General features: G+C 50.5%; 1 protein-coding gene across 2 annotated transcripts in view; it reads left to right on the top strand.

Moving 5' to 3' along the window:
- The window catches only part of TRIOBP (TRIO and F-actin binding protein), a 71,805-nt gene that overhangs the window by 18,230 nt on the left and 29,874 nt on the right, over positions 1–23,701 (top strand). Inside the window, exons 7-10 of one of the 2 annotated variants that reach the window (XM_031940958.1) lie at positions 207–324; positions 3,778–5,007; positions 7,228–7,338; positions 10,490–10,627. In XM_031940958.1, coding sequence (XP_031796818.1) covers positions 207–324; positions 3,778–5,007; positions 7,228–7,338; positions 10,490–10,627 — 1,597 coding nt within the window. The remainder of the gene's footprint in view (positions 1–206; positions 325–3,777; positions 5,008–7,227; positions 7,339–10,489; positions 10,628–23,701) is intronic. The other variant, XM_031940959.1, reaches the window with a different exon arrangement.

Below are 23,701 nucleotides of genomic sequence, written 5' to 3'. Positions count from 1 at the left end.
CCCCATCCGGCCCAATGGGAGGGAGCTCTGAACACAGAGTCTAGATCACACAGCCCCTGCCTGCCCAGTTGGGTGAGCTGGACTCGATTAAGGTCCCTGAGAAGCAGGGAGCTAAGAAGGGGGGGTAAGAGGAAGGGCTGGGCAGAAGGGTGTTGGAAATGGGCCCCAGGGGGACCTCAGAGATTGTGGCTGCCCTTGGTTTACAGGAAGTCTGACGCCCTGGAGACATACCAGGCTCTGGAAGCAGGGAGGTCCCCGAGAGGCGGTGGGCGAGCAGCGGGGCAGCTGCAGCGCAGACAGTCCAGCCCAGCTCTGTGCCGAGAGGTGAGCTGTTGCCCAATTCTCCCTCCCCCCCATATGTCCCTCATATGATCACAGTATCTCCGAGGCAACCAGTATTAACACTGCGCATTCTTGAGATGGGGGATGAGGGATGCAGGGAAAGATAACCTGGACACATTTCCAGTGATTGTATTGGAGGTTTCTGAGATACTCACACATGCCCTCTTCCTTCACCTGGGGCAAGATTTGTAGTGTGGCCAGGACCCTGGGCAGCCGGAGTGGGGATGGGGCCCCCGGTGAGCCCTCTCCCTTCCCATCAGTAACCAGAGCCAGCTGGGTTCTGACCACAAAGTCTCTTTAGTTGTAGGGAGCCTTCCATGGCCATACGAATAACGACCTCCATCTCTGAGTCCCATTGAATGGTGTTGTTTATGAACCATAGAGTCTCACTTGATCTAGACCCCCACTCTCTCCTGGCCAGGGGGTGCCTCCCAAAGAGGGTCATGTGATGAAAGTAAGAAAAATCATCAAAGATGGAGACCTGCTCTTAAGGGTCAGAAAGTCCTGTTTAGAAGCACCTTCTTAGCTTCTGGGAATGACATGGATAGATATGGGAGCACTTGCACTGGTCTGCTCCCAAATACAGAGCCAGGAGCTCAATTGGTTAATGGTGGGTATTACTGGGAGCATCCCAATGGCCCTCGCATCAATCCTACAGCCCACCAATCATATTAAAATAGAGTCAGGGTCGTGTAATGGAAGCTAGCCTTAAAGTAAGGAAGACAAAGATTCAGATCTCACTCTGCTACATGTCAGTTGTGTGGATCACTTAATCTCTTAAAAAAAAATAAGAAGAGTTCAGGGACCCTTGGGGGTCATGAGACCCTTTCAGGGGATCCTCAATGTCAAAATGATTGTCATACTAATATGTTCTAATTTCTAATACAGTAGCCCATAATAATAAAAAAATGTTTTAATTTCCAGTATCAGTAGCCCATATAAACAAAAGCTTTATGTGGAGGAGGTCCTCAAAAATTTTAAGTTTGTAAAAAGATCCTCAGACCCCAAAATCTGAGAACCATTACTTTAATAAGTTATAGAGAGAGAGCCTGTCTGCTGGGTTGTAATATGGACTTTATATGGATAGATGGAGTTTCTTCATTCCTTATAGCAACAAAAATCACAAGCCCAGTCCCTCTCACCCCTAAAGGAAAAGGAAAAGCTCCCGTCAGCTATCTAAGAGGATGACCTAAAGGCTAGAATAAAAGATATATGTGCATATATATCTACATATACCAGAAGCCAGACAAGCAACAAATCACAACACTACAAATACAAGCTTCAAAATATTGCAAGAATTCAACAAATCAGTGGAACTACAACGTGACTCCAGCATGGGCTGCTCACAGTCACCCAGGTAGATCCACAAAAAATATAAGGACAGTGTTTTTAACGGATGTCACCCTACCAAACATTGATAATCTCCAAACTCCATGGGATGAAAAGTTTCTAAAATAGCGAGACCCAACAGCTGAAAGCAAAACAGGTATCGGAGCAAGAAATGGTCCATGTCAAGTTCATCCTCCTATCTGCAATATGGAGTGGTCCTGAATGTCTTCATACAGTTAGAATTTACGGTCATTTTATCCACATAACATTAGGCATAAAAGAACACTAGCAGCGCAGCAAGTTGTCCCAGCATAATTTCTATGTGAACCTCATTGAAAAAAAAATGAGATAACGATGGAAATCCCGGCAGCGTGATGGACAAGAGAATCCGCCTTGAAGCCGGGCTTCTGATACATTCAGAAAATTTTCTTGACTCTTCAGTGTTTGCAAGTTGCAAAAGGATGCCGATGTGTACTGGAAGAAGGAGTTTCTGGGAGTTTGCTATAACAAACTTGCCAATTTATATATAACTATATGATATATATATATATATACAACTGTTATATAAATATATGTTATAAATATGTTATAGTTATATATATGCATATATAACTGTTATATAAATATGTTATAAATGTTAGTTACATATAACTATATATACTATAGTTTTAGATATAACTATATATATAGTTATATATATGTATATATAACTGTTATATAAATATGTTATAGTTATATATATAACTGTATCTATACTATAGTTATATATAACTACATATATATAACTGTATAACTATAGTTATATGTAATAAATAGTCCAGTCCCTAACTCTAATAGTCACATATTTATGTGATTATTGAACATTAAAGATTAAAGAATAATAGCAGGAGAATGGTTTGTTCCAAGACCATTTCTACCTGAACTCAACTGAAAAAATAAGATAACAATAACAATAAGTGACTTTATGTAGCTAAAGTCTGCAAAGCCTTTGGGGCTGTCTCTCATTTGAGCCCTGAAACAATCTGTACCATAGACAGAACCATCTTGATAGGGAACTCGTCATTGAGGAAATTCCCTCCTCCGATGCAAGTCAGCACCTTTTTCTGTGCTTTATAGTCTTGGAACTGTCTGAAGCTCAGAGTGATTGAGTGATTTGCCAGGATGAGCCAGATGCTCGACTTGAACTGATCAAATCAACCAATCCATCAATTAAGCATTGATTAAGCTCCCGAGAAGTCCCAGACACTGTCCCGGATGTTGGCAATAGAAATACAAAGAATGAAATAATCCTCACTCGAAAGGAGCTTCTATTCCCAGACCTTTCCAGCTCTATCCATCATACTATGTGCCTCTCACCATAGATATTATATACCCATTTAATAGATGAAGATCAAATGAATGAAGTCCCTTGTCTAAGGAGGTGAGGTAGAATTCTAATCTGGGTCTTTCGGATCTCAGTATCTGATTGCTTCCTTCTGCCCAAGATCACATGGCTTTTAAATGGTAAAATCAGAATCTGAACGTAAATTCTATGACAGCCTGAGTCCTGCCTCATATAGGACTACATTCAAGGCTTTGCTTTAGACCACAGGTTCTTAATTTTTTTTTTCTCTCATGGAGCCCTTGGGCAATCTGATGAAGCTTGCAAACCCCTTCTCAGAATTGCATAAAATTGATAAATATATAAATTTATAATATATAAATATATTAATATTAATTAATTAAACATCAAATTAATATATAAATATATTATAAAATATATTGAATATATAAATAAAATAAAAGTATATGAACATATATAATGTATATGTATATTATATGAAATAGCATAAAACATATAAACTTCTACAGGAAAGCAGTTAGATTAAATGCAGTCATAATTTTTTTTAAAATAAGTTTGCAGAGCTCAGGTTAAGAGCCCCTCTCTCCATTCAGCCGGCCCCTCCTGGGCAGGGTTCGAGTCAGGAGGGGGAATGGGGCTGAATGGTGGCTTCCCTGTATCCCAAGCCTTGCCAAGATGCCGGCTCTGAGCCCTCAGCCTGGAGAAGGGCCATTTGTCTCTGTATGTGGCGCCCGCATCTCACCTGCCTTTCGCCCCATCCCCAGGTAACCAAGAAGCCCCCCCAGACTCCAGAACAGACCCGGAAGAGGGAACCTCCTCACAGCAAGAGCCCTGAGAGACACCCCGAGGGAGACCGGCGGAGCAAAGCGGGGTCCGCGCCCCCCAAGAATCTGGTCAGACTCCCGGAGAGGGAATGCAGAGCCCGGGGTCAGCTCGTGCACTCCAAGAGCCTAGACATCCCCCCCGAGAACGAGCGACCGGGGCAGAGGCAGCCCCTGGGTCTCAGGCACTTGGGAAAGTCAATGGAAGAGGAGTGGGGGCCTGCAGAGGAAGCCTGCGTCCCCAGGTCTCCCAGCAGGCACCCGGACAGGGACAGGGCCCGTGCAGAGAGGGGCCTGGAGAGGAACTTCCGAGGCCAGGAGGGCCACTTCTGCACCAGGCCTCTGGACATGTATCCAGACAGCCAGTGGAGAGGCCCCACCAAGGAGATCTTGGGCTGCTGGCGGGCGCTGGCCGAGCAAGTGTGCTGCCGGCGGCTGGAGCGGCTCCGCCAGAGCGGGCAGCTGGGGGACTGGGAGGAGCTGGCCCAGCCCGGGAGGGCCGTGTGGGACTGCAACGGCCTCGGGGAGCTCGGCCCACCCCCTGTCCCAGACAGGCCCGCCAAGGTATCCTGGGGAGGCCTGGGGGAGCTTCCCGGCTCCCGGAGGCTGGAGAGAGCGGACGAGATAGACTGGGCAGGCCTGGCGGACTTGGACCTCCTTCACAGGCCCGAGAGACCCTCGGATGTGGACTGGAGGGACCTGGGAGAGCTCCCTCATCCTCGCAGCCCTGAGAGGCCTGTGGGGACCGACTGGGGGAGTCTGGGGGAGCTGCTCGGACCCAGAAGCCCCGACTCCTACCGAGAGATGGACTGGGGGGGCCGGGGGGAGCCCATGCTTACAGAGGGATGCTGGCTGGAGAATGGGGGGGCCAGGCCCCCCAGGGTCCCCAAGGAGGCCCCGGAGAGGGAGTGGCAGAGTGCCCCAGAGCCCGCCGGCCTGGTGATCCACGACAGGCAGGCGGAGGTGAACGGGTACAGCCCCGGGGAGCGCCTCCTCAGCCCCATTCCTTCAGTGGAGGAAAACGGGGCTGACTCGGGACAGCCAAGCGGCTCAGCCCCGTGGCCAAAGAGCAGAGCAGAGAGCCTTCCGAGAGCCGCGGAGCCAGCTGCTCTGCAGGAGGACCAGGACAAGATGGCCAACGAGCTACCGCCCGGCCCCCGCCCGTCTGAGGAGGTAAGCCAGAGACCATCAGGGCTGCGTCCGAACCCTCTTCCCGCCCCCCAGGGTCCTCCTAGAACTCCTGGTTCCAGGAGTGATAATTTAACGAGGTGGTCTGGGGTAAGCCAGTGTGCCTCAGTTTCCCTCTCTGGACACTATAGGCTTATGATTGCAACATACCACCCTCCCTCCCTCCCTCCCTGATGACACTTTAGTTTCCTTTCAATTCAACAAAAATGTGTTTTTAAATTTATAATGGGTAGCTTTTGTTGTTTGGGGTTTTTTACATCATCTTCCCTGGCCACTAGGTGGCTCAATGAACCAGCCTCAGACTCTGGGCAAGTCATTTAACTCGTCTGCCTCAGTTTCCTCAACTGTAAAATGGGGATAAGAATAGTACCTACCTCACAGGGTTGTTGTGAGGATCAAATAAGATAATATTTGTGAAGTGCTGAATACTGCACTTGGCACACAGTAAGCGCTTAATAAACATTTGTTCCCTTCCCTCCCCACCTTTTTTTTTCCTTCAAATTGATCCCTCCCTCTTCCCCTACCTGGAGCCATCCCTTGGAAAAAGTAAGACAAAACATAATTTAGCAAAACTAACCAAGATACCACAACACACCAACATAACACAACGTGACAGTGTATCCAGTGTTCCACACCCAAAGGCTCCTATCTCGTCAGGGTCAAGGGTGATCATTGCAATGACACAGGACTCATTTTCCCAAGAAGCATTTATTAGGTGCTTACTGTGTGCTAGGTGCCCAAAGAAAACTGTCCCTCCGTCCCCTTTGCGGAGCTGTATTCTGCTAGGGAGAGACAACATGTAAACAAGAAAATGTGACATTTACCATGATTGATTCGGAGAGGCCATCGTTCCAGGGAGGGTGGAGGGTGGAAGGGACGAGGAAAGGCTCAGGTACCACTCTGAAGGGAGTCATGGGTAGACTCTGGACATGGAAGGTCAATCCCCATGAGGAACTGGAAATGGGGAGGGGGGCTCAGAGTGGATATTTGAAGGGCTTTTCTGTGGGCGAGGGATAATTTTGTTCTATTTGACCCCCAAACAGCAGAGCTGGGAGAGGAGGGGGACAGAATTGCAGAAACAAAGATTTTTGGCTGGGCTTTAGGAAAAACAATCATCGGAACCAGGAGCGGGGCGCTTATGAGGTAGTCAGTTGTCCGTCGCTGGAGGTCTTCAAGTGGAGGCTGAATGGAGCATTTATGGGAGCTCTCGTTAGCCATAGCCTGTTATATAGGATTCAGTGATCACCAAGAACCCCTACGGCAGCAACTCTGTGATTCTCTGAAATACTTAAGATTTGTCGGCATGGTTCCTAGAGCATCTAGGGAAATTAAAAACCCTAAAGGCATTCCTAGCAAGTCCCAAGGCAGCCCCTTCCACAGCTGCCAGAGTCAGAGTTTTCTTATTTCGGGCCTAGTGGGGCCTGAGACAGATTGGTCTCAGGAGGGGTGAGTGGATGTGCAGGTGTGGATGTGAGAGACACAGAGAGACAGAGACACAGAAATAAATTCAGAAACAGAGAGAGAGAGACAGAGACACAGAGAAAGAACAGAAACACGGAGACACAGTAATGAAAACAGAGATACACAGAAAGACACAGAGATAGAGGCAGAGACACAGGAATAGAGAGAGAGACACATAGAGACAGAAAGAGACATGAGAATAGAGATAGAGAGACACAGAGACAGATACAGAGACAAATATAGAGACAGAGAAACACAGAGATAGAAAGAGACACAGTAATAGAGACAGAGAGATACACAGAAAGAGATAGACACAGAGATAGAAACCGAGATACAGAAAGAGACAGAGAAGACCAGAGATAAAGACAAAGAGAGATACAGAGAGAAAGACAGAGACAGAAAAACAGATACTGAGAGACAAAGACACACAGAGAGAAAAACAGAGAGAGAGAAAGAAAAATGAGAAGAGATATTGAAAGGGAGAGGGGGCGTATTAGACCCATTTTACTGATGAGAAATCCAAGAATCCCAGATTCACACAGAGCAGAAAAGTCACCTAAGGCAGCCCCCTCATTTAACAGACAGGGAAGCTGAGTTTTGAAGACTGAAGGAAAATGAGTACGGCTCCTCAGTGATTAACCAGCAAGAGGTCCAGTGCCCATGGCAGCTTCTGCCCCTGCCCAGCAGGGCCGGGGGGATGGAAGGCCTTCCCCGGCCTGAGAACGGTTTTCTCTCTTGCCGTAGCCTGAAGCGGAGAGCAGTGTCCTCCCCAAGCCCGGACCTCCGGGAGCAGCCACCGGCCAGAAGACCCCCTTGGAGACCCCCTTGGAGACCGAGCAGGAGACGGCAGACACGGTAGTGGGGGCCCCGGCTTGGGGAGGGGAGCAGAAGGGAGACATGGGATAGTGGTAGAGCAGGTCCTTCCAGAACAGGGGCTCGCTCTTTGGGCCCTACAATTTTTAATAATTATCTCAATATAACTTGTTTCCTTTGAACTCCCAAAGTGCACTATTTAGTGCACACAAAAACACGATTCTAAGACGTCCACAGATGCCTGTTGCCCAAAAGGTTGAGGACCCCTGGTCTGGATGGGAGGTGGGGAGCTGATCAGCCCCACCAAGGTGATGATGTCACCTCCAAAAGTATGTGGGGGAAACTACTGTAGACAGGACACTAGCTCTGGGGTCAAACAATAGCCCTGATTTCCAATCCAGGCTCAGCTACTTCAGGTGGGACCTTTGGTGGCTCATCGCCTCAGTTTCCTCTTCTGACAAATGAGAGATTTGGACCAGACAGGTCTCTGAGTCTCCTCCAGCTGGAGACCTGGGCCTGTGGTTCTTGTGAACCCTCATTCCGCAGCTGCTTGTTTAAGTGCCAGGGCAGAGAGCGGTCACAAAGCTTAGCTCATGCCCTCGTGGAGTTTATGGGCTAATGGGCTCTGTTAGATTTCTTGAGCTTAACTGAGGTTCAAAGGTGGCAAATTGTAGAAGGGAACAATTGTCCCTAATCCTCCTGCTGGGATCACCTGCAGAGCGAGCCTGGACTGGGGAGGGGACAACACCCACTTTAGCCCCAGAACTAGCTGGCTGTAACCTTGAGTGCAACCCTTCCTGTTCCCTGCCTGAAAAGTGGGTGCCTTAAGCTAGGTGATCTCTAAAGGCCCTCCTAGCCTTGACATCCCGTGTTCTAAGCTCCCTCCCAGCTCTGACATCCCCTGTTCTAAGCCCCCTCTGAGTCCCCTCATCCCCAATCATGATGTTCTTCATTCTAACATTCCCTCCCAGCCCTTCCTTTCTTTGCTCGTCGCTCCATCCTGCTACCCAGGACTCCCCAACATCCTCTTTTGATCTCTGTGGTTATTGCTTCACACTTCCTGGGGCCCACCTTTGGCTGGGCCCCAGTGCAGAGCCCCAGGGACAGCTGAGCTCCCTTTCTAGCAGAACCAGGCTCTGTGGGGTGGAAGATGGGCAGGGGGAGATGGTCCCCAGGAAGGCAGCATCAGAGGGCCAAAGGGAGCCCTCTCCTCCCTCCCGCCCTTTGCCAAAGAGTCCTCTACAAGGGGCTCTTCCCCAAAGGGAAAAAAAAACAAAACACTCTCACCCTCCCATTTACTGCATGCTAGAGTGGATAGAACGCTGGGCCTTTAGTCTGGAAGACGCAAATTCAAATTCAGTCTTGGGTATCTTGGGTACGGACTAGCTGTGTGACTCTAGGCAAGTCACTTATAAGATTTCCCTTTGCCTCAGTTTACCCTGTTGACATGGTGGGGAGTCACTTAAATTCTGAACCTCAGTTTCCTCATCTATAAAAAGAGAGGGTTAGGCTGGCTGACTTCCAAGACCCCTTTCAGTCCCCAAACTAATGTTCCCTGGCCGTTGAGTTTGGATAAAATGGGAATAATAACAGCTCCTATCTCCCAGGGTTGTTGTGGGGCTCAAATAAGAGAACCTATGTGAGGCCCTTTGTAAAGCTTAAATTAATATATAAAGTTATTGTTATTATTATTATAAAACCTCAGTGTCCACAAAGGGATCTCTCTCTCCTAACATCCTGGAAGGTATGCAGATTAGGAAAATAGCCCATGATGGTAGGGCACCTTCTCCCTCACCTTTACCCCTCCTCCCACTTACCCTCAGGGAGACTGAGGCTCACTCTCCTGAGTTCTGAGCTTCCGTGGGCACAGCTGGCAGGCAGTCTGCCCTACCGCTGGCACCAATGTGTGGAGGCGGCAAGAGGGGACCAGGCTGCCCTGGGGGGTAGAAGGACAGAGAGACAGAGGCAGAGAGAGAAGGGGGGAAAGAGACAGAGAAAGAAATAGAAGGGGAAAGAGAGAGGCAGACATTCAGAGAAAGACAGAGACAGAGAAGGGGAGAAAGACAGAGAAAGAAAGAGAAGGGGAAAGGGATAGACATTCAGAGACAAAAAAAGATAAAGACAGAGAGAGAAGGGGAAAAAGAGAGAGAAAGCAGCGGGGGGGGTGGGGAGGGAGAGAGACAGACATTCAGAAACAGAGACAGAGAGAAGGAAAAGAGAGAGACACATAGAAACAGAGAAAGGAGACAGAGAGAAAGAGAGATGGAGACAGAGAAAGAAGGGGAAAGAGAGAGAAAGAATATACAGGGAAGGATCTGTGATTTTACCAACTTAGGAATGCCTACTTCTAGCCCACCTAAGACCATTAATAGAATACTGTTCTAGGGCTGGAAAGGACCTCCAAGGGTGCTTACCACAGTACCTGGCACATAGTAGGTGCTTAATAAATGTTTATTGATTGAACTCAGAACTTCCTGGTTGCAAGCCCAGAACTGTCTAACCACTGAGCCACAGTGGGCCATCTTTGGATATCTCTTGACTACCACACCATAAGTGCCCTCCATTCCTCTCCCAGAATCCATTCTGATTGAGCAACAGACCTGTAGCTTCATGGGATCATTTTGGTGGCTCCTCTCCCTTCCCCAAAATCTCCTATTTGTTGAAAATTCAGCTTCAGGCATTTGGCTTAATTGAGCCTTAGCCCGACACAATGTGGTCTCTCCCCATTTATAGAAATAAGGGTTAGATTTAGTTTTTCATCAATTAAAAAGAAAGCCCAAGTGAGGGAACTTCTACCACTGCAAAGTGCCACTCTCTCTTTAATTTAGAGGCTTGGAGTCTAGAGAACTGAGAAATTGGGGGATTTGCCCCCGGTGACACAGACAACAGTCCTCAGTCAGAACTTGAATCTTGGTCTTCTGGCCTTCAAGGCCAATTCTCTCTCCTCAGTCATTTAAACTATAGCACAAATGACTTCTAGCAAGTGCCTGTCTTTGAATGAGTTTTCATCAGGTCGAAGGGACCAAAAGGGGAAGTTCCTGAGGGTCCCAAGTGTTTTGGGGAGCCACCAAGGGCCAGGGAAAAGACTCGGCAAAGAAAACTTCCCTGACTCCCCAGTATTTAGATCCTGCCCCCTCCCAGAGTGGAGATAAGAGGGCAGCTACCTTTGGACCAACTTGACCCTGTTTGACAGGCAAACAACGTCCAAGCGAAGGGAAAGGCTGTGAGCCCCTCCAAGGGCCGACTGGTGACTTCATGGCGCATGCCCGGAGACCAGCCCACGCTGTTCAACCCGTTCCTGATTTCCCTGGGGGTTCTCAAGTGGCGAAGGGTAGGCTGGCCTCTGGCCTTGTGGGGATGGGAGGGAACGGACCAGGGATGGAGTCCAGACCCTAAATATCCGAGCTTTAACAGGGAGCATAGGGGAGCTGGAAGGGGGGCGTCTGGGCCTTTGGCCTTGAGAATGAGGTTGCATTCGGCCACAGGCCGGACTGGGTGGCCGGCACCTAGAACCGCAGTCAGAGGCCCCGATTCCAGTCCCCGATCGGTGTGATGCAGCAGGGAGTCACTGAAGTTCTGAGCCTCAGTTTCCTCATCTGTAAAAACAGAGGGTTGGGCTGGCTGACTTCCAATACCCCTTTCAGTCCCCAAACTAATGCTCCCTGGCCGTTGAGGCTGGATTCAATCCTGCCTCTGTTGACCCCCCCACATGTGACTTGACTGGGTCTATTTTCCCGGCCTGGATCAGTGATGTGTGAACCTTTTATACTTCCACTCCTGAGATTCTGTGCAGCCAGTTAGGAGGCTTTCCCTAAGGCCAGAAAAAAAAGTCAGGGTTGCTCCCCTCCTTAGTCCCCTCCTTCCTCCCCGGCCTCCCAGGTAGGGGAGTCGAGGGGGGAGAAGGGAGGGAAGGAGAGCCGGGGTGGGGTGCCCCATCCAGCTGACCTCCTCACCCCGTTTTCCAGCCAAGGAAGGCCAAAGCAAGGGGATCTCAACGGAGGGAAGGGCAGAGAAGACACAGCTGATGGGGTGGGGGTAGGGAGGGGGCAGACTCCAACCTGGGCCTAGGCCAATTCTATAAACATCTGGCCTTACGTAATCGCTCCTGCTCAGGGAAGGCTGTAAACACTCAAAATGGACGTCTGGAGCGTCCTTGAGGGAGGAGAGGGACGGGCTGGCTTTGCGGAGAGTTTTGTTTTCTTCTCACTAAAAAAGGAGGGGAAAGAAAAACTGGAATCAGCCCAGTTCCTGGGGCAGGCTAGCCTTGGAGCAGATGTTCAGCCTCCTGGGGTCAAGCCCGGACAGTTATATCCCGGGGGATGACAGAACAGCGTGTCTCATGCCCTGGATTTAAAGCCCCCTACTCCCAGCCTTCCCCAATCTTTTGGACAAGATGGCAAAGGTCATTAATGGGCAAAAATGGGGGGAGAACATGCCATAAAAACCTGAGCAGGGAAGAGTCTCTAATCACCTGGGACAGCAGTGCTGGGGTGATGGAGGCTGGGTAGTGAAAGATGGGGGATGGAAAGGGCGGATCACCCCATGGAGGCCCCTCACTTGGCAGATGTGGGAAACATAAAATGGTCCTGACAGTCGAGGTGGGATTTGAATCCGGGTCTCCGGGTCTCAGAGACAGCAGAGTTCTTTTTGGCTCCCTCCAGGAATGTGCCCCATCAAGTTAGCTAACAGGATAAACGGGGCGGGTGCCTTCTTAAGCGTCACAGGATATTAAAGCGAGAAGGGCATGGAGAAGTCACAGCGTTCACCCCCTCTCCATTTACACCTGGGGAAACTGAAGCCCACATGAGAGTCTGGAGACCAGAATATTTAGAGTCTGTTTCTTGACCTGAACCAAGAAAGAAAAGGCCTACTTTCTAGCCCTGGCTCGAGCACTCGCTAGCCCTATGAACTTGAGCAATCTTGCCTCCTCCTTTATGGCCCTTTATTTCCTCATCTGGGAAATCATCTGTGAAATGGGAAATGATAGAATCATATCTAGAAAGGATTTTGCAGGTCAGCTGCTCCAACCTCGGAATTTTACAGAGGAGGAAACTGAGGCACAGGGAGGTTAGGTGACTTGGGATCCTGGCTTTGGAGGACTCAGACGTCTTCATTTTACAGACTAAGGTCACCCAGGTGGGACCTTGCAGACAGGTCTGGATTAGACTGGACTCTCAAGGGCTCTCCAAGTTGGGAAAGTCCATCGCCCAGGCCGGCTAGGACACAGATCCATCAGCGAATGGCCCCGTGGCCTGAGGGTGGCTCCCAAAAAAAGGTCACAGGAAACTTCATCAAGGGAAAGGATGCTGCAGGGCTTAGAGTGTTACCTTATCTGGAGAATCTTGGTTTAGCAGCCAGCAGGAACAGCCCTTAAAGATCCAGGAATCTTCCCTTCCAGGAACTGAAAAGGGCCTCAAAGGTCCCCAAAGAGCAGGCCCGAGGGGAAGCCAGTTCCATTAACTCCAAGGCTTCTTAATTCTAAGGTTCTTCCCCTAACACCATCAGAGGGTGTGGGAGAGTTAAGGGGGCCCACTTCCTTATTTGTGTCAGAACTTTCTGAAGCACCTTTGAGAGGCAGAGCTGTCCTTTAATTGTCCCAGCCTCAGATATGTCTGAGAGCCCAAGGCCATTGTTTCCCCTCCACCCGCCTCAGCTTTCTCAACTTTAAAAGGAACAAGTTGGACTATGGTTTCTAATGTCCCTCCCAGCTCTGACATCCCCTGTTCTAAGCTCCCTCCCTGCTCTGACACCCCCTGTTCTAAGCTCCCTCCCAGCTCTGACATCCCCTGTTCTAAGCCCCCTCCCAGCCCTGACATCCCCTGTTCTAAGCTCCCTCCCAGCCCTGACATTCACCAAAGCACGCTTCACCTCTAAATCTCTGATCTTCAGGCAGTCCTAAATGCATGTGCACACACAGTATGCATCTCTTGCCACCCTGAGGGTGGGCTTCAGGGCACACATGACTTGAACCTGTCCCCTCCCGGCTGCCCCTCCGGGCCAGCTCCTTTGCTAGTGCTCTCCCATCAGCTCCTTCCTGGCTCACCCTCAGCAGGCACCTTGTAAACCTCATTCTTATACGCACCTGCCAAGATAAGCGTGAGAGGTCCAAGGTCCACGGAGAGGGCCCAGACAACAGTGTCACTGCAGGCCCGGACAGGCCTTCCACCAAGGGGGCCGTGCACACTTACGGCCTTGGACAGGGCAAGTCCCTTCCCTGGGCCTCAGTTTCCCTTTCTTTAAAATGAGGGAGTTGGGCTAGATGAGTTTTAGGGACCCTTGGGTTCTAGGCTTATGCCTTCCTGACCTCCCACTTCTGCCCCATGGTTCCTCTCCCCAAGCTCTCCAAAAGAAATCTAGGATTTCCAGCAGACTAATTTATGCTTAGTTCTGCACCAGGCAGGGAGGAAATTAGCCCCCAAATCTCAGAGGTGTCAGAAACCAAAACCCACTTGGCTTCCTCAGAGCTTACCTGACCTACGGGGGTCATGGAGCTGAATTCAAACTCAAGTCCAGTGCTCCACAGTCTGTTGTTACCCTTCTTAAAATGCAGCACCTACTAGGGACCCAGGGCGGCGTGGAGCCGGATCCCCACCTCCTGACTCGTGGACGCCTTGCCTCTCGGGGCAGCCTAAAGTGAACTTGCGCTTTTGCCTTCCCTGTCATTCTCACATGGAGCTGGCAGTCTACTCAGACCTCAGGATCCTTTTCATAGATGTAGTCCATCTATAGCTATACCTCCTCTGCCTTGCTATCATATAACTGCTTCTCTGAACCCACTTGAAGACCCTGATGTTTCTCTTAAATTTCACTTTATTGGTCTCATTTCAACATCTTGGCCCTTCTATTTTGCCCTTCTTCTCTCCCAGTTCTCCGTCACCCATTCATCTGATAAACATGTCAGATCAAATTGCCAAACAGCACAGGGTTGAGGGAGCCATCAATGGCTCAGTGGACTCAGGAAGACTTTCCAAATTCGAATCCGTCCCCAGGCAGGCGTTTACTAGCTGTGTGATCCTGCTCAAGTCACTTAATCTGTTTGCAGAAAAAAAATGGCAGACCACTCTGCTAAGAAAACCCCGAATGGGGCCATCAAGAGAGACACCTGACTGAGCAACAACAAGAACACAGAGTTAAGGATGGCTCCCATGGACACCCCAGTAGGGGCTCTCCTTCCGGTGACCCAACACTAACCACTATCCCAGGCCCTGAGCCCATTCTGAATCTGCCTAACTGTATCTCCTTGACCACATCTGTTTATTTTCCCCATAAAGATGGCAGGGGAGATTCCGACAAATGGTATCTGCTGTCTGCCCCGTTCCTCTGGCCTCCCAAGCTAGTATCCCTATTATTAAAAGTAAATGAGGTTGGTCTGGATTGACCTGCTGTTGATGGGGCCACGCCGACCCTGACCCATAGCCATCCCCTTTTCTAGGTATCCACAGACCTTAATAACACGTTCTGCAGTTTAAAACCATCTCTTTAATAACATGTCCCAGAATTCTGGGGAAATCAAGGTCAAGTTCATTAGCCTGTACCACGAAGACTCCATTCTTTCCCCTTGAAAACCAGGCCATTTATTCTCTAGTTCTGTGATCCCTTTGCTATTCTGGATGAGATTTGTTTTTTGTTTTTTGTTTTGTTTCTTTCTTAAAAAACAAACAAACAAACAAATAACTTAAAAACAACAAATTTTGCTTTGACAAAACAAGATTTAAGACTCCTCAGAAGAGTTGAGCAACTATTGAGTCTCCAGACTCAAGTGAGCAAGCAGCCCATTAGGCGATGCTACCCCAACCCTGAGATAGGGGTTATCTGGGTCACAGAACTAAAAATGCATCCAGGGCAACTCAGCCTTCTCATTGTTTTCTTCCTTATTTGGGGTTTCAACTCCCCCTAGGCCATTTTTCATCTGTCCTTTCTAGGGAGGTATCAGGTTATAATGAAAAGGACTGAGTTTTTTTCCCCCTGAGGCAACTGGGGTTAAGTGACTTGCCCTGAGTCACACAGCTAGGAAGTGCTAAGTATCTGAGGTCAAATTTGAACTCGGATCATCCTGACTTAAGGGCTGTTGCTCCATCCCCTGGACCAAAGGACTGACTTTTGACTTGGGTTATATTCTAACTGTACCTATGATTTACATGATCTTGGGCAAATCACACCACTTTTTGGGAGCTCAGTTTCTCATATATGTTAGACTAAATGACCCGAGGCTCTTTCTAGCTCCAAATCTATGCTTCAGAAACAAAATAGGATTCAGGGAGTTCTATTTTCTTTCCACCATCCATGTTTACCATTAGATCCTCTTGCCAAGTTCAAGTCCTTTTGATCTTTGCACTGCAGGTGTTATTCTTCCAGATCCATATCATACCTTTCTATCCACTCATCATTGCTTACATTTTCTTGATGTGTCTTTTTACATAATAGTTAATCAAAGAGTCTCCTGTGCATCCACATCTGCCTCTTTGGAGGGATCAACTTCTTCCTTGTCGGAATAGTTTTTTGGTGAGGATCTCAATCTTGAGAGCTTTCCATCCTTTTTGGGACAACTTCCTCTACAGAAGTTTGGAACTCTACATGTCCTTTCTTTGAATTCAGCCATCCCAGATCTAGGACATCTGCCAAATTATATCCAACTTCCTTTCTTCCATCACGCAGTCTATGATGGGAGTGCTCACTCCTTGCTAAGGTTTCCATTGTTTTTACTTTGTCATCCAGTTCTTCCTCATGGCCTACCTTTCCATTTCCCCTCACCTTTTGAAGGATAAAGTTATAATTAAGGGAAGCAAGAATTCATTGGGTGGCTTGATTTTTATCAGGGAGAAAGCTATACTTAAATGCTTGAAGTCCCCAGTTACATCTGTATTACTGTGTACTCTTGGCTTGTCATCTCTTTATGCTTTTCTGAGCTCTTCAACTATTTCTTTCTTCTGCCCAGGTGGTTTGTAGCATATTCTCATGACAATATTACTTTCATTTGATCCCTCTGTTCTTTATACAAATGTATTCTGCCATGTTTCCTCTAATTCCCGGATTTCCTCTATCGAAGGATAAAGTTATAATTAAGGGAAGCAAGAATTCATTAGGTGGTTTGATTTTTATCAGGGAGAAAGCTATACTTGAATGCTTGAAGTTCTCAGTTAAAACTGTGTACTCTTGACTTGTCATCTCTTTATGTTTTTCTGAACTCTTCATCTATTTCTTTCTTCTGCCCAGGTGGTTTGTAGCATATTCTCATCACAATATCACTTTCACTTGATCCCTCTGTATAAAGAATACAAATGTATTCTGCCATGTTTCCTCTCTCCAATTCCCGGATTTCCTCATTAGTATATTCCCTTAAATTACCAAGTGCTCCGTTATCCTGTCTTTAATTATTCCATTTCTTCTATTGAGCCATAATCATGTGGTCAAATGTGCCTTCCTGCATGAGAATCTCTAATTCCCCTTGCATTTGATTCCATGAGTCAGAATCAAGAGAACCTTAGAATCTATTAAAAGACACGTCATATTCAGAATGAGGGAGATTAAAAAAAAAAAAAAAAGTAATGTTTAGAAGGGGAAGTGTTGCCAAACCTTAAACCTTTAAAGGTCATCTAGTCCAACATCCTCATTTCATAGATGAGAAACTGAGGCCCAGAGAGAGAGAGCGGTTAATAAGTTGGCCCAGAGTCACAGCTTAGAGCAGTGGTTCTCAAAGTTTGGTCCAGAGCATCCTGGATCTACAAATTCATAATTAGTTTTTATTTTTATTTTTAATGTGATCAATATCTATAACTATAAACCCCATAAACAAAAACTCTTTGGACAGATCCTCACTCGTTTTTAATAGGATAAAGATATTGAGAACAAAAGTTTGAGGCCCACTGGCTTAGCGCATTGTAGAAATGGAAAGGTATAGAGGGTTAGAGTCTTCCCTGGAGTATTATGATCAGTTGGGAGCCTCGAACTTTTGGGAGGATGCTGTCAAATGAGCCGGAGGGCGATGATCAGGATGATAAAGAGTCTAGAAACCGCAGCGGTCGGGAGAATGGCTGAAAGAGCTGGGACTATTCAGCCTGGGGAAGAGAATAATATTTCAAATATTGAAAACTATTTGTAGGAGCAATATTCTGTGTTGTAGAGAGCTGGGTGGCTTTCTATAGGACCAGTGGCTGCAAGAATCAAAGACAGATTTTCTTTGCTTTTGGGGAGAGCCTTTGACAGGGAGACAGTTCTCAATGAAAAGCTCATTAGGGGACTGAGGTCCCCATCACCCAAAGTATTCAAGACAATCTGCCAGAGTTTCCTTGGGGAGGATTCCTTCTTCGGGGAGGGGTTAGACCAGAGGCTGAGGGTCCCCAATAGGAGATGAAGGATTCTGAAGTCTCTTGACTAAGTTGACTTCTTTATAGTGGGACAAAGGGGGAGGGAGGAGAAAGCTTGCTACGGGAAGCCAGAAGGACTTGAGGGGAAACGCGGAGTTTCAGTTAAATTCAAATTTAAAAAAAAAAAAAAAAAAAAAAAAAGCATTTTCAAAGTGGAAGGAAGGGCCTGGGTGGGGACATTGCGATGGAAGGGGGAAAATAATGATAACAAAATCCAAGCCTGGGAAGCCCTGGGCAGGCCCTAAATGGCTACTGGGGGGGGGGGAGGAAACTAGGGTTGTCTCCCGGCTTCTACAGTTTGACGTGTGTGACTTTGGGCAAGTTCCCGGATCTGGGCCCAGTGTCCCCGCCTGTAACAATGCGTGGGGGAGGGCAGCCCCAGATCTGGGATCAGACGGGCGCTAGGCCCCGGGGGGGGGGGTCAATGGGAGGAAGATCCTCTATTAAAGCAGGCCAGCCTCTTTCTGAAACTAGAGTCTTTATGCCCGGAGGAACGCGCTTAAACTCCAGTTTAGAACCGGGGGCGTCCCCAGGGAGGGGCCTTCTGGCTCTAACCCCCAGGCTACAGACGGGGAAACTGAGACCCGGAGTTAAGGGGCTGCTCCACGTCACGCAGGTAGAAACCGGCAGGTTTGGGGGGTCGCCCCGCCCCTCCCCCCACCCAGGGCGCGCGCGCCCGCCTCCCCTCCCCGATTTCGGGGCCCGGCAGTCCCGGGGATGGGAGTCACCTGCGGCCGCCTTCCGGCCTTACTCAGCCCGGGGCCCCGCCCTCGCCCCAGCTGGTCTCCGGCCCCCCCCTAAAGCCCCGCCCCCCCCGCGTCCCCATTGGCCGGCCGCCTCCCCTGCGCCCTCCCCTTCTGGGGCCCCCTCTCCCTCCCCCCTCGCGGGCTCCGCGGGCCCGGGGGCTCCCATTGGCCGCCTCGCCCGCCTTGGCCGCTGCCTGCTTGGACCGCCCCCGGCCCATTGGTCCGGCGGGATCCTCCCAGGAAGTTTGAAAAAAAAAAAGCGAGGAAAAGAAAAAAAAGTTTTCTGGGGGCTGGCAGAGGCTGCGGCCGAGCCCGGGCAGGCCCCAAGACGCGGCGGGCGGGCGGGCGGGCGGCGATTGGCCCGGCCACTGACGGGCCGGCCCGCGGCCCCCGACCCCGGCCTTTCGGCCCAGGCCGGCGCCCGCCTGGGGCCCGGGCCGTCCGGCCGCAGTGAGGGAGCCCCTTCCCGTCCCCGGCACTTCCTGAGAGCCCCGGGCGGGACGGGCGGGGCCGTCCCCAGGGCGCGGGGCGGAAGGGGGCGGGGGGGGGGTGCGCCGTCCGTCCCGGGGGGGGCAGGGCCCGCCGGAGCCCCCCGTGCCGGCCGGGCCAGCCCCAACGCCCCTGCCGCGGGCGCAGCCCCGGCCGGGAGACGGGCCGCCCGCCGCGGAACGGGCTGCTGGGCGTGGCCCCCGCCTCTCCCGGACCGCTCCCCCCGGCGGCGGAGCGCTGGGGCCGGGCCGGAAAGGACGGCCGGGCTCCCGGGCTGGGAGACTGAGGCCGGGGAGGGGGGTTTAGCCCCGGCTGCTCGGGGCGCCCGGGGTGACGCGGGCGGGGGCTCCGGGGGGAGGGCCCGCCTCCCCCCCCGCATTCCCGGAGGGGCCCCGGCGCCTGCCAGGGGCCCGCTGGGCGGAGCCAGCTGGGGGCGACGGCCGGTGAGGAGGACTCGGGCCGGGCCCGTTCCTCCCGGCCTCCTCACATCCTGCAGCCTCTGGGGCCTTCCTGTTGGCCCGGAGACGCCCCTTCCCCGGCCGTCTGACAGCAGCGCTGGGGAGGCTGACAGAGACCGGTGAGTCAGCCTCCCCGAGGGGGCAGGGCAGGGGGCAGGTGGAGCACGGGCTCCCCGGGTGCCGGCCCTCGGCCCGGGCTGGTTCTTTCCGGCGGGGCCTGACTAACCTCGCCCTCGGCTCCTACCACCGCCGGCCGGAGTGGGGGGAGCCCTGGGAGTCCGCTCCAGCTGCAGACTCCTAGCAGCTGCCTGGCCCTGGGCAGGTCGCCTGCCCTGCCTCAGTTTCCTCCTTCGTAAAATGGGCTGACGTAGGCTCAGCCCGGTGCCGGGCACATAGGTCACGACCCCTGCCTCAGTTTCCTCCTTTGTAAAATGGGCATCTACCCCTCAGAGCTGTAGGCTCAGCCGAGATATTTGTGAAGCGCCCAGCCCGGTGCGGGCACACCGGGCATTATCCCCGTGTCAGCCGGTTATTATTTAGTGGATCTTGCTTCAGAGGGGCAGCCCTCCAAAGGTAGCTGTGGGATCTCTGACCCACTCACAGGCTCGGGGTCCAGCCAGGATCAAGGACCTGGGAAGCGGGCTCTGAATCCCGAATCCTCAGCAGAAGCCAGGGGACTGGAAGTTCTGGAGGCGTGGTTGAGGGGACAGAGCGCGGGATCTGAATCCTGGCTGCATCCTTATTGCCTGGGTGCCCTCAGCACCCAGGTCGGTCCCTCTGTGCCTCAGTTTCCTTATCTGTAAAGTGAAAGGTGTGGGAAGGGACCTTCCTAGTCCAAATCCAATTATCTCCGATTGACCTCTTCACTCTTCCCTCTTGTCAGAACAGTCCCTCCCTTGCCTAGAATTCCAGTTTTCTGATGAGATTTTTCCTCCTTCCTAAGCTGGAGAGAGCTTAGAATAGTGAGAGGTCGGGGTTCAGATTCTTCTGTCATTCCTCTTGTGACCCCGGGCAAATCCCGTCACTTCTGCCTCTGAGAAATGAGGGAAATGGGCCAGGTGACCTTCTGAGGGCCCTTTCTGTCTGGGATCCTGCTCCGTGGTAGTAGACAGGCTGCCCTGCAGCGCGGGGCCCGGAGCGAGAGGGGAAGAGCGGGAAGCCAAGCTGGGCTAGTTGGCAGCAAAAGCTTTTTAACAATTTAGATCTGGCCACAAAAAATAGAGCCGTGGTGGAAAACCCGGATCTGAATCTCCTTCTGCAGTCATCGACTAGCTGTATGACCCTGAGCGAGTCATTCTACCAGAGTCCTTTCCCCATCAAGCCATTCAATCTGCTCTGAGCTCGCAGCCAGACAAGGGGAAGATGCTGTAACCTGAGTAGATGCTGAGGGACACACGGTCCTGACTAGGCCAGGGAAGCTGGCTTTGGCTTTGGGAGGGAGGCCAGAGCGGGAGGGCCTCCCCTTCCCCCACCTGTTCTGGGTCTGGTATCAGGTCCCTCCCTGCTCCTGCCCCCTTGGGCATCCTCTCCCTGGTGGGAAGGAAAAAGAGGAAGAAAAACTGTGTGAATGTTTGAAACCAGTCAGGGAAAGAAAGAAGCCCCCAGAGAAGAAAACGGGGGGGGCCGTTTTCTCCATTTTTTCTGGGGGACTCGAGACACAGCATGCTCTATCAAAGGGTTCAGATCCTGACTCTGTGTGATCCCAAGCAACTTGCATTACCTCCCTGGACCTCAGTTTCCCTGGTTTGTAAAATGAGAGGGGTAGACTGTGACTTCCTAGGTGTCTGAGCACCAAGTCTGATCTTTTGACAGCTAACAGATCATGGACAGGGATGGCAGTTTCTCTTCTGACAGTGTTTTTTAAAAATAGTTTGGACAGCCTCTGCCTTTGGCTGATTGAACTGTGGCCCTGCCTGAAGGCAGGGGAGTGGAGGAGATGAACCCAAGCAAGTCGGGTTACTTCTCTGAGCTTTGGTTTCCCTGGTTTGTAAAACGAGAAGGGTAGACTCACTTCCCAGGTGTCTTTGAGCACTAAGTCTGATCTTTTGGACAGCTAACAGATCATGGACAGGAACGGCAGTTTCTCTTCTGACAGTGTTTTTAAAAATAGTCTGGACAGACTCTGCCTTTGGCTGATTGAACTGTGGCCCTGCCTGAAGGCAGAGGAATGGAGCAGATGAACCCAAGCAAGTCGAGTTACTTCTCTGAGCTTTGGTTTCCCTGGTTTGTAAAACGAGAAGGGTAGACTGACTTCCCAGGTGTCTTTGAGCACTAAGTCTGATCTTTTGGACAGCTAACAGATCATGGACAGGAACGGCAGTTTCTCTTCTGACAGTGTTTTTTTTTTTTTTTTAATAGTCTGGACAGACTCTGCTGTTGGCCGATTGAACTGTGGCCCTGCCTGAAGGCAGGGGAGTAGAGGAGATGAACCCAAGCAAGTCGGGTTACCTCTCTGGGCTTTGGTTTATAAAACAAGATTGGTAAACTCTGTGATTTTCCAGGCGTCTTTGAGCACTAAATCTGTGATCTTCTGACAGCTAACAAATCATGGACAGGGGCGGCAAGCAGTTTCTCTTCTGACAGTTTTTTTTAAACCCTTGGCTGATTGAACTGTGGCCCTGCCTGAAGGCAGGGGAGTGGAGGAGATGAACTTTCGGGGCCCTTTTTAGCCCAGGGATACCGGACACGCACACTGCACCACAGCTGAGAAAGCAGGAGTGACTTGTGGTATGTTCCGGTCCCAGGATGGTAGGTCACATTTCCCCTTTCTACAGGCAAGCAGCCTGAGACGGAGGCTCGTGTCGGGGAAGAATCGAGTTTTCCAGGTTTGTCACTTGATGGCAGACCATTCCCCGTCCCACCTCCGGCCTTGGCCGTCTCGTCTGCAAAGAAAGTGATCTGTAAAGGGGGCCCTTCCATCTCAAAATCCTTGCAGGGAAGAGAAGGAAGGGGCCCGGCAGGGGAAGCCGGCAGCCTGGCAGGAGAGGTGACTGAGGGCTTTCTCATTAGATGGGAGGGATCAGGCCATCCTGGCATTCTGGGGCGTGAGCAGCAGTCAGCAGATTTCACGGTTTTGCCACTTCTGCTGAGTGGTGACTGGGACTGGGCTCTCTCTCCTGCTGCGAGCAGGGAGGGGCAGCCCCTAGGGTGGGCACCAGTCAGAAATAAATAAATAAGACAATGGAGACAAGGGATTGATTCATACAAAATCTGCCAGCCTGGTGCAGAATGGCTGGGGCGAGGAAGGAAGGGTGGAGGCAGAGGAGGGCGAATATTTGAATCTGATTTTGGAGTCTGGAGGATGAGCTTCCTGGGGGAAGGAAGAGCCGGGAAATGGAACCCGCTCCAGGACCCAGAGGGAGGGCAGAATCGAGCCAGATCCAGGGTAGACATGAGAGACCTTTACTTAGGTTGTAAGTTCCACCAGGATGTAAGTTCCACCAGGATGCAAAGTGGGACCCTTTGACATTTTGATTTATTTATATCCCCATTCATTTCCCTACAGCCACCAGCACTTGTGGCCATGTGCTCCAGAAGGTTGTACTAGTTGAGGATCCTGGCTCTGATATTTACTGACTGTGTGGATTATCTCTCTGGGCCTCGGTTTCCCTGATTTGTAACATGAGAGGGGTAGACTACGTGACTTCTCAGGTGTCTTTGGGCACAAGTCTGATCTTCTGACGTGTAACAGGTCACGGACAGGGGCAGCAGTGTCTCTTCTGATGGTGGTTTTCAAAAATAGGCTGGACAGCCCCTGCTGCTGCTGATGATGATTTAACTGTGGCCTTGCTTGAAGGCAGGGGAATGGATGAGATGAACTTTGGGAGCCCTTTTTAGCCCAGGGATACCAGATACAGCTGAGAAAGCCCTCCAAGCACAAAGGCTTCTGGTCTAGGACTGGGGAGTATTTGAATCTGTCCTGCAGGGATTGATGGGAAGAGATTGAATGATGGGCAACTCATTAAACTGCCTTCATCTTCATTCAGCACCAAGGACCACCAGGATGAGATTAGGAGTTACTCAATGACTGATTTGATCTCAGATGATGACCCGTATTATAACAGTAGCTGAGCACCGTCAGGGTGTGTATAAGCCTCCTGAAGGCAGGGTCAGGCCAGGGCCTGGTATCAACATTTGCTTGTAAATGAATGAATGAATGGGCTGCCGGAGCCAGGATCCATGCTTGGAAGAAGGGATTAAATGGCCCCTGTGTTCCTTTATATCTCTGACTTTTTTTTTTAATTAAGTTACATTTTGTCAGTTGGCAAAAATCTATTTTATGTTTCTTGGCCCCCCTAGTTGGGAAAAAGAAAAACAAAATCTTTGTAATAAATGTGATGTTCTCTTT

Source organism: Sarcophilus harrisii, chromosome 5 (genome assembly GCF_902635505.1).
Source record: "Sarcophilus harrisii chromosome 5, mSarHar1.11, whole genome shotgun sequence".
NCBI lineage: Eukaryota > Metazoa > Chordata > Mammalia > Dasyuromorphia > Dasyuridae > Sarcophilus > Sarcophilus harrisii.
This window is presented reverse-complemented; position numbering and strand designations above follow the sequence as displayed.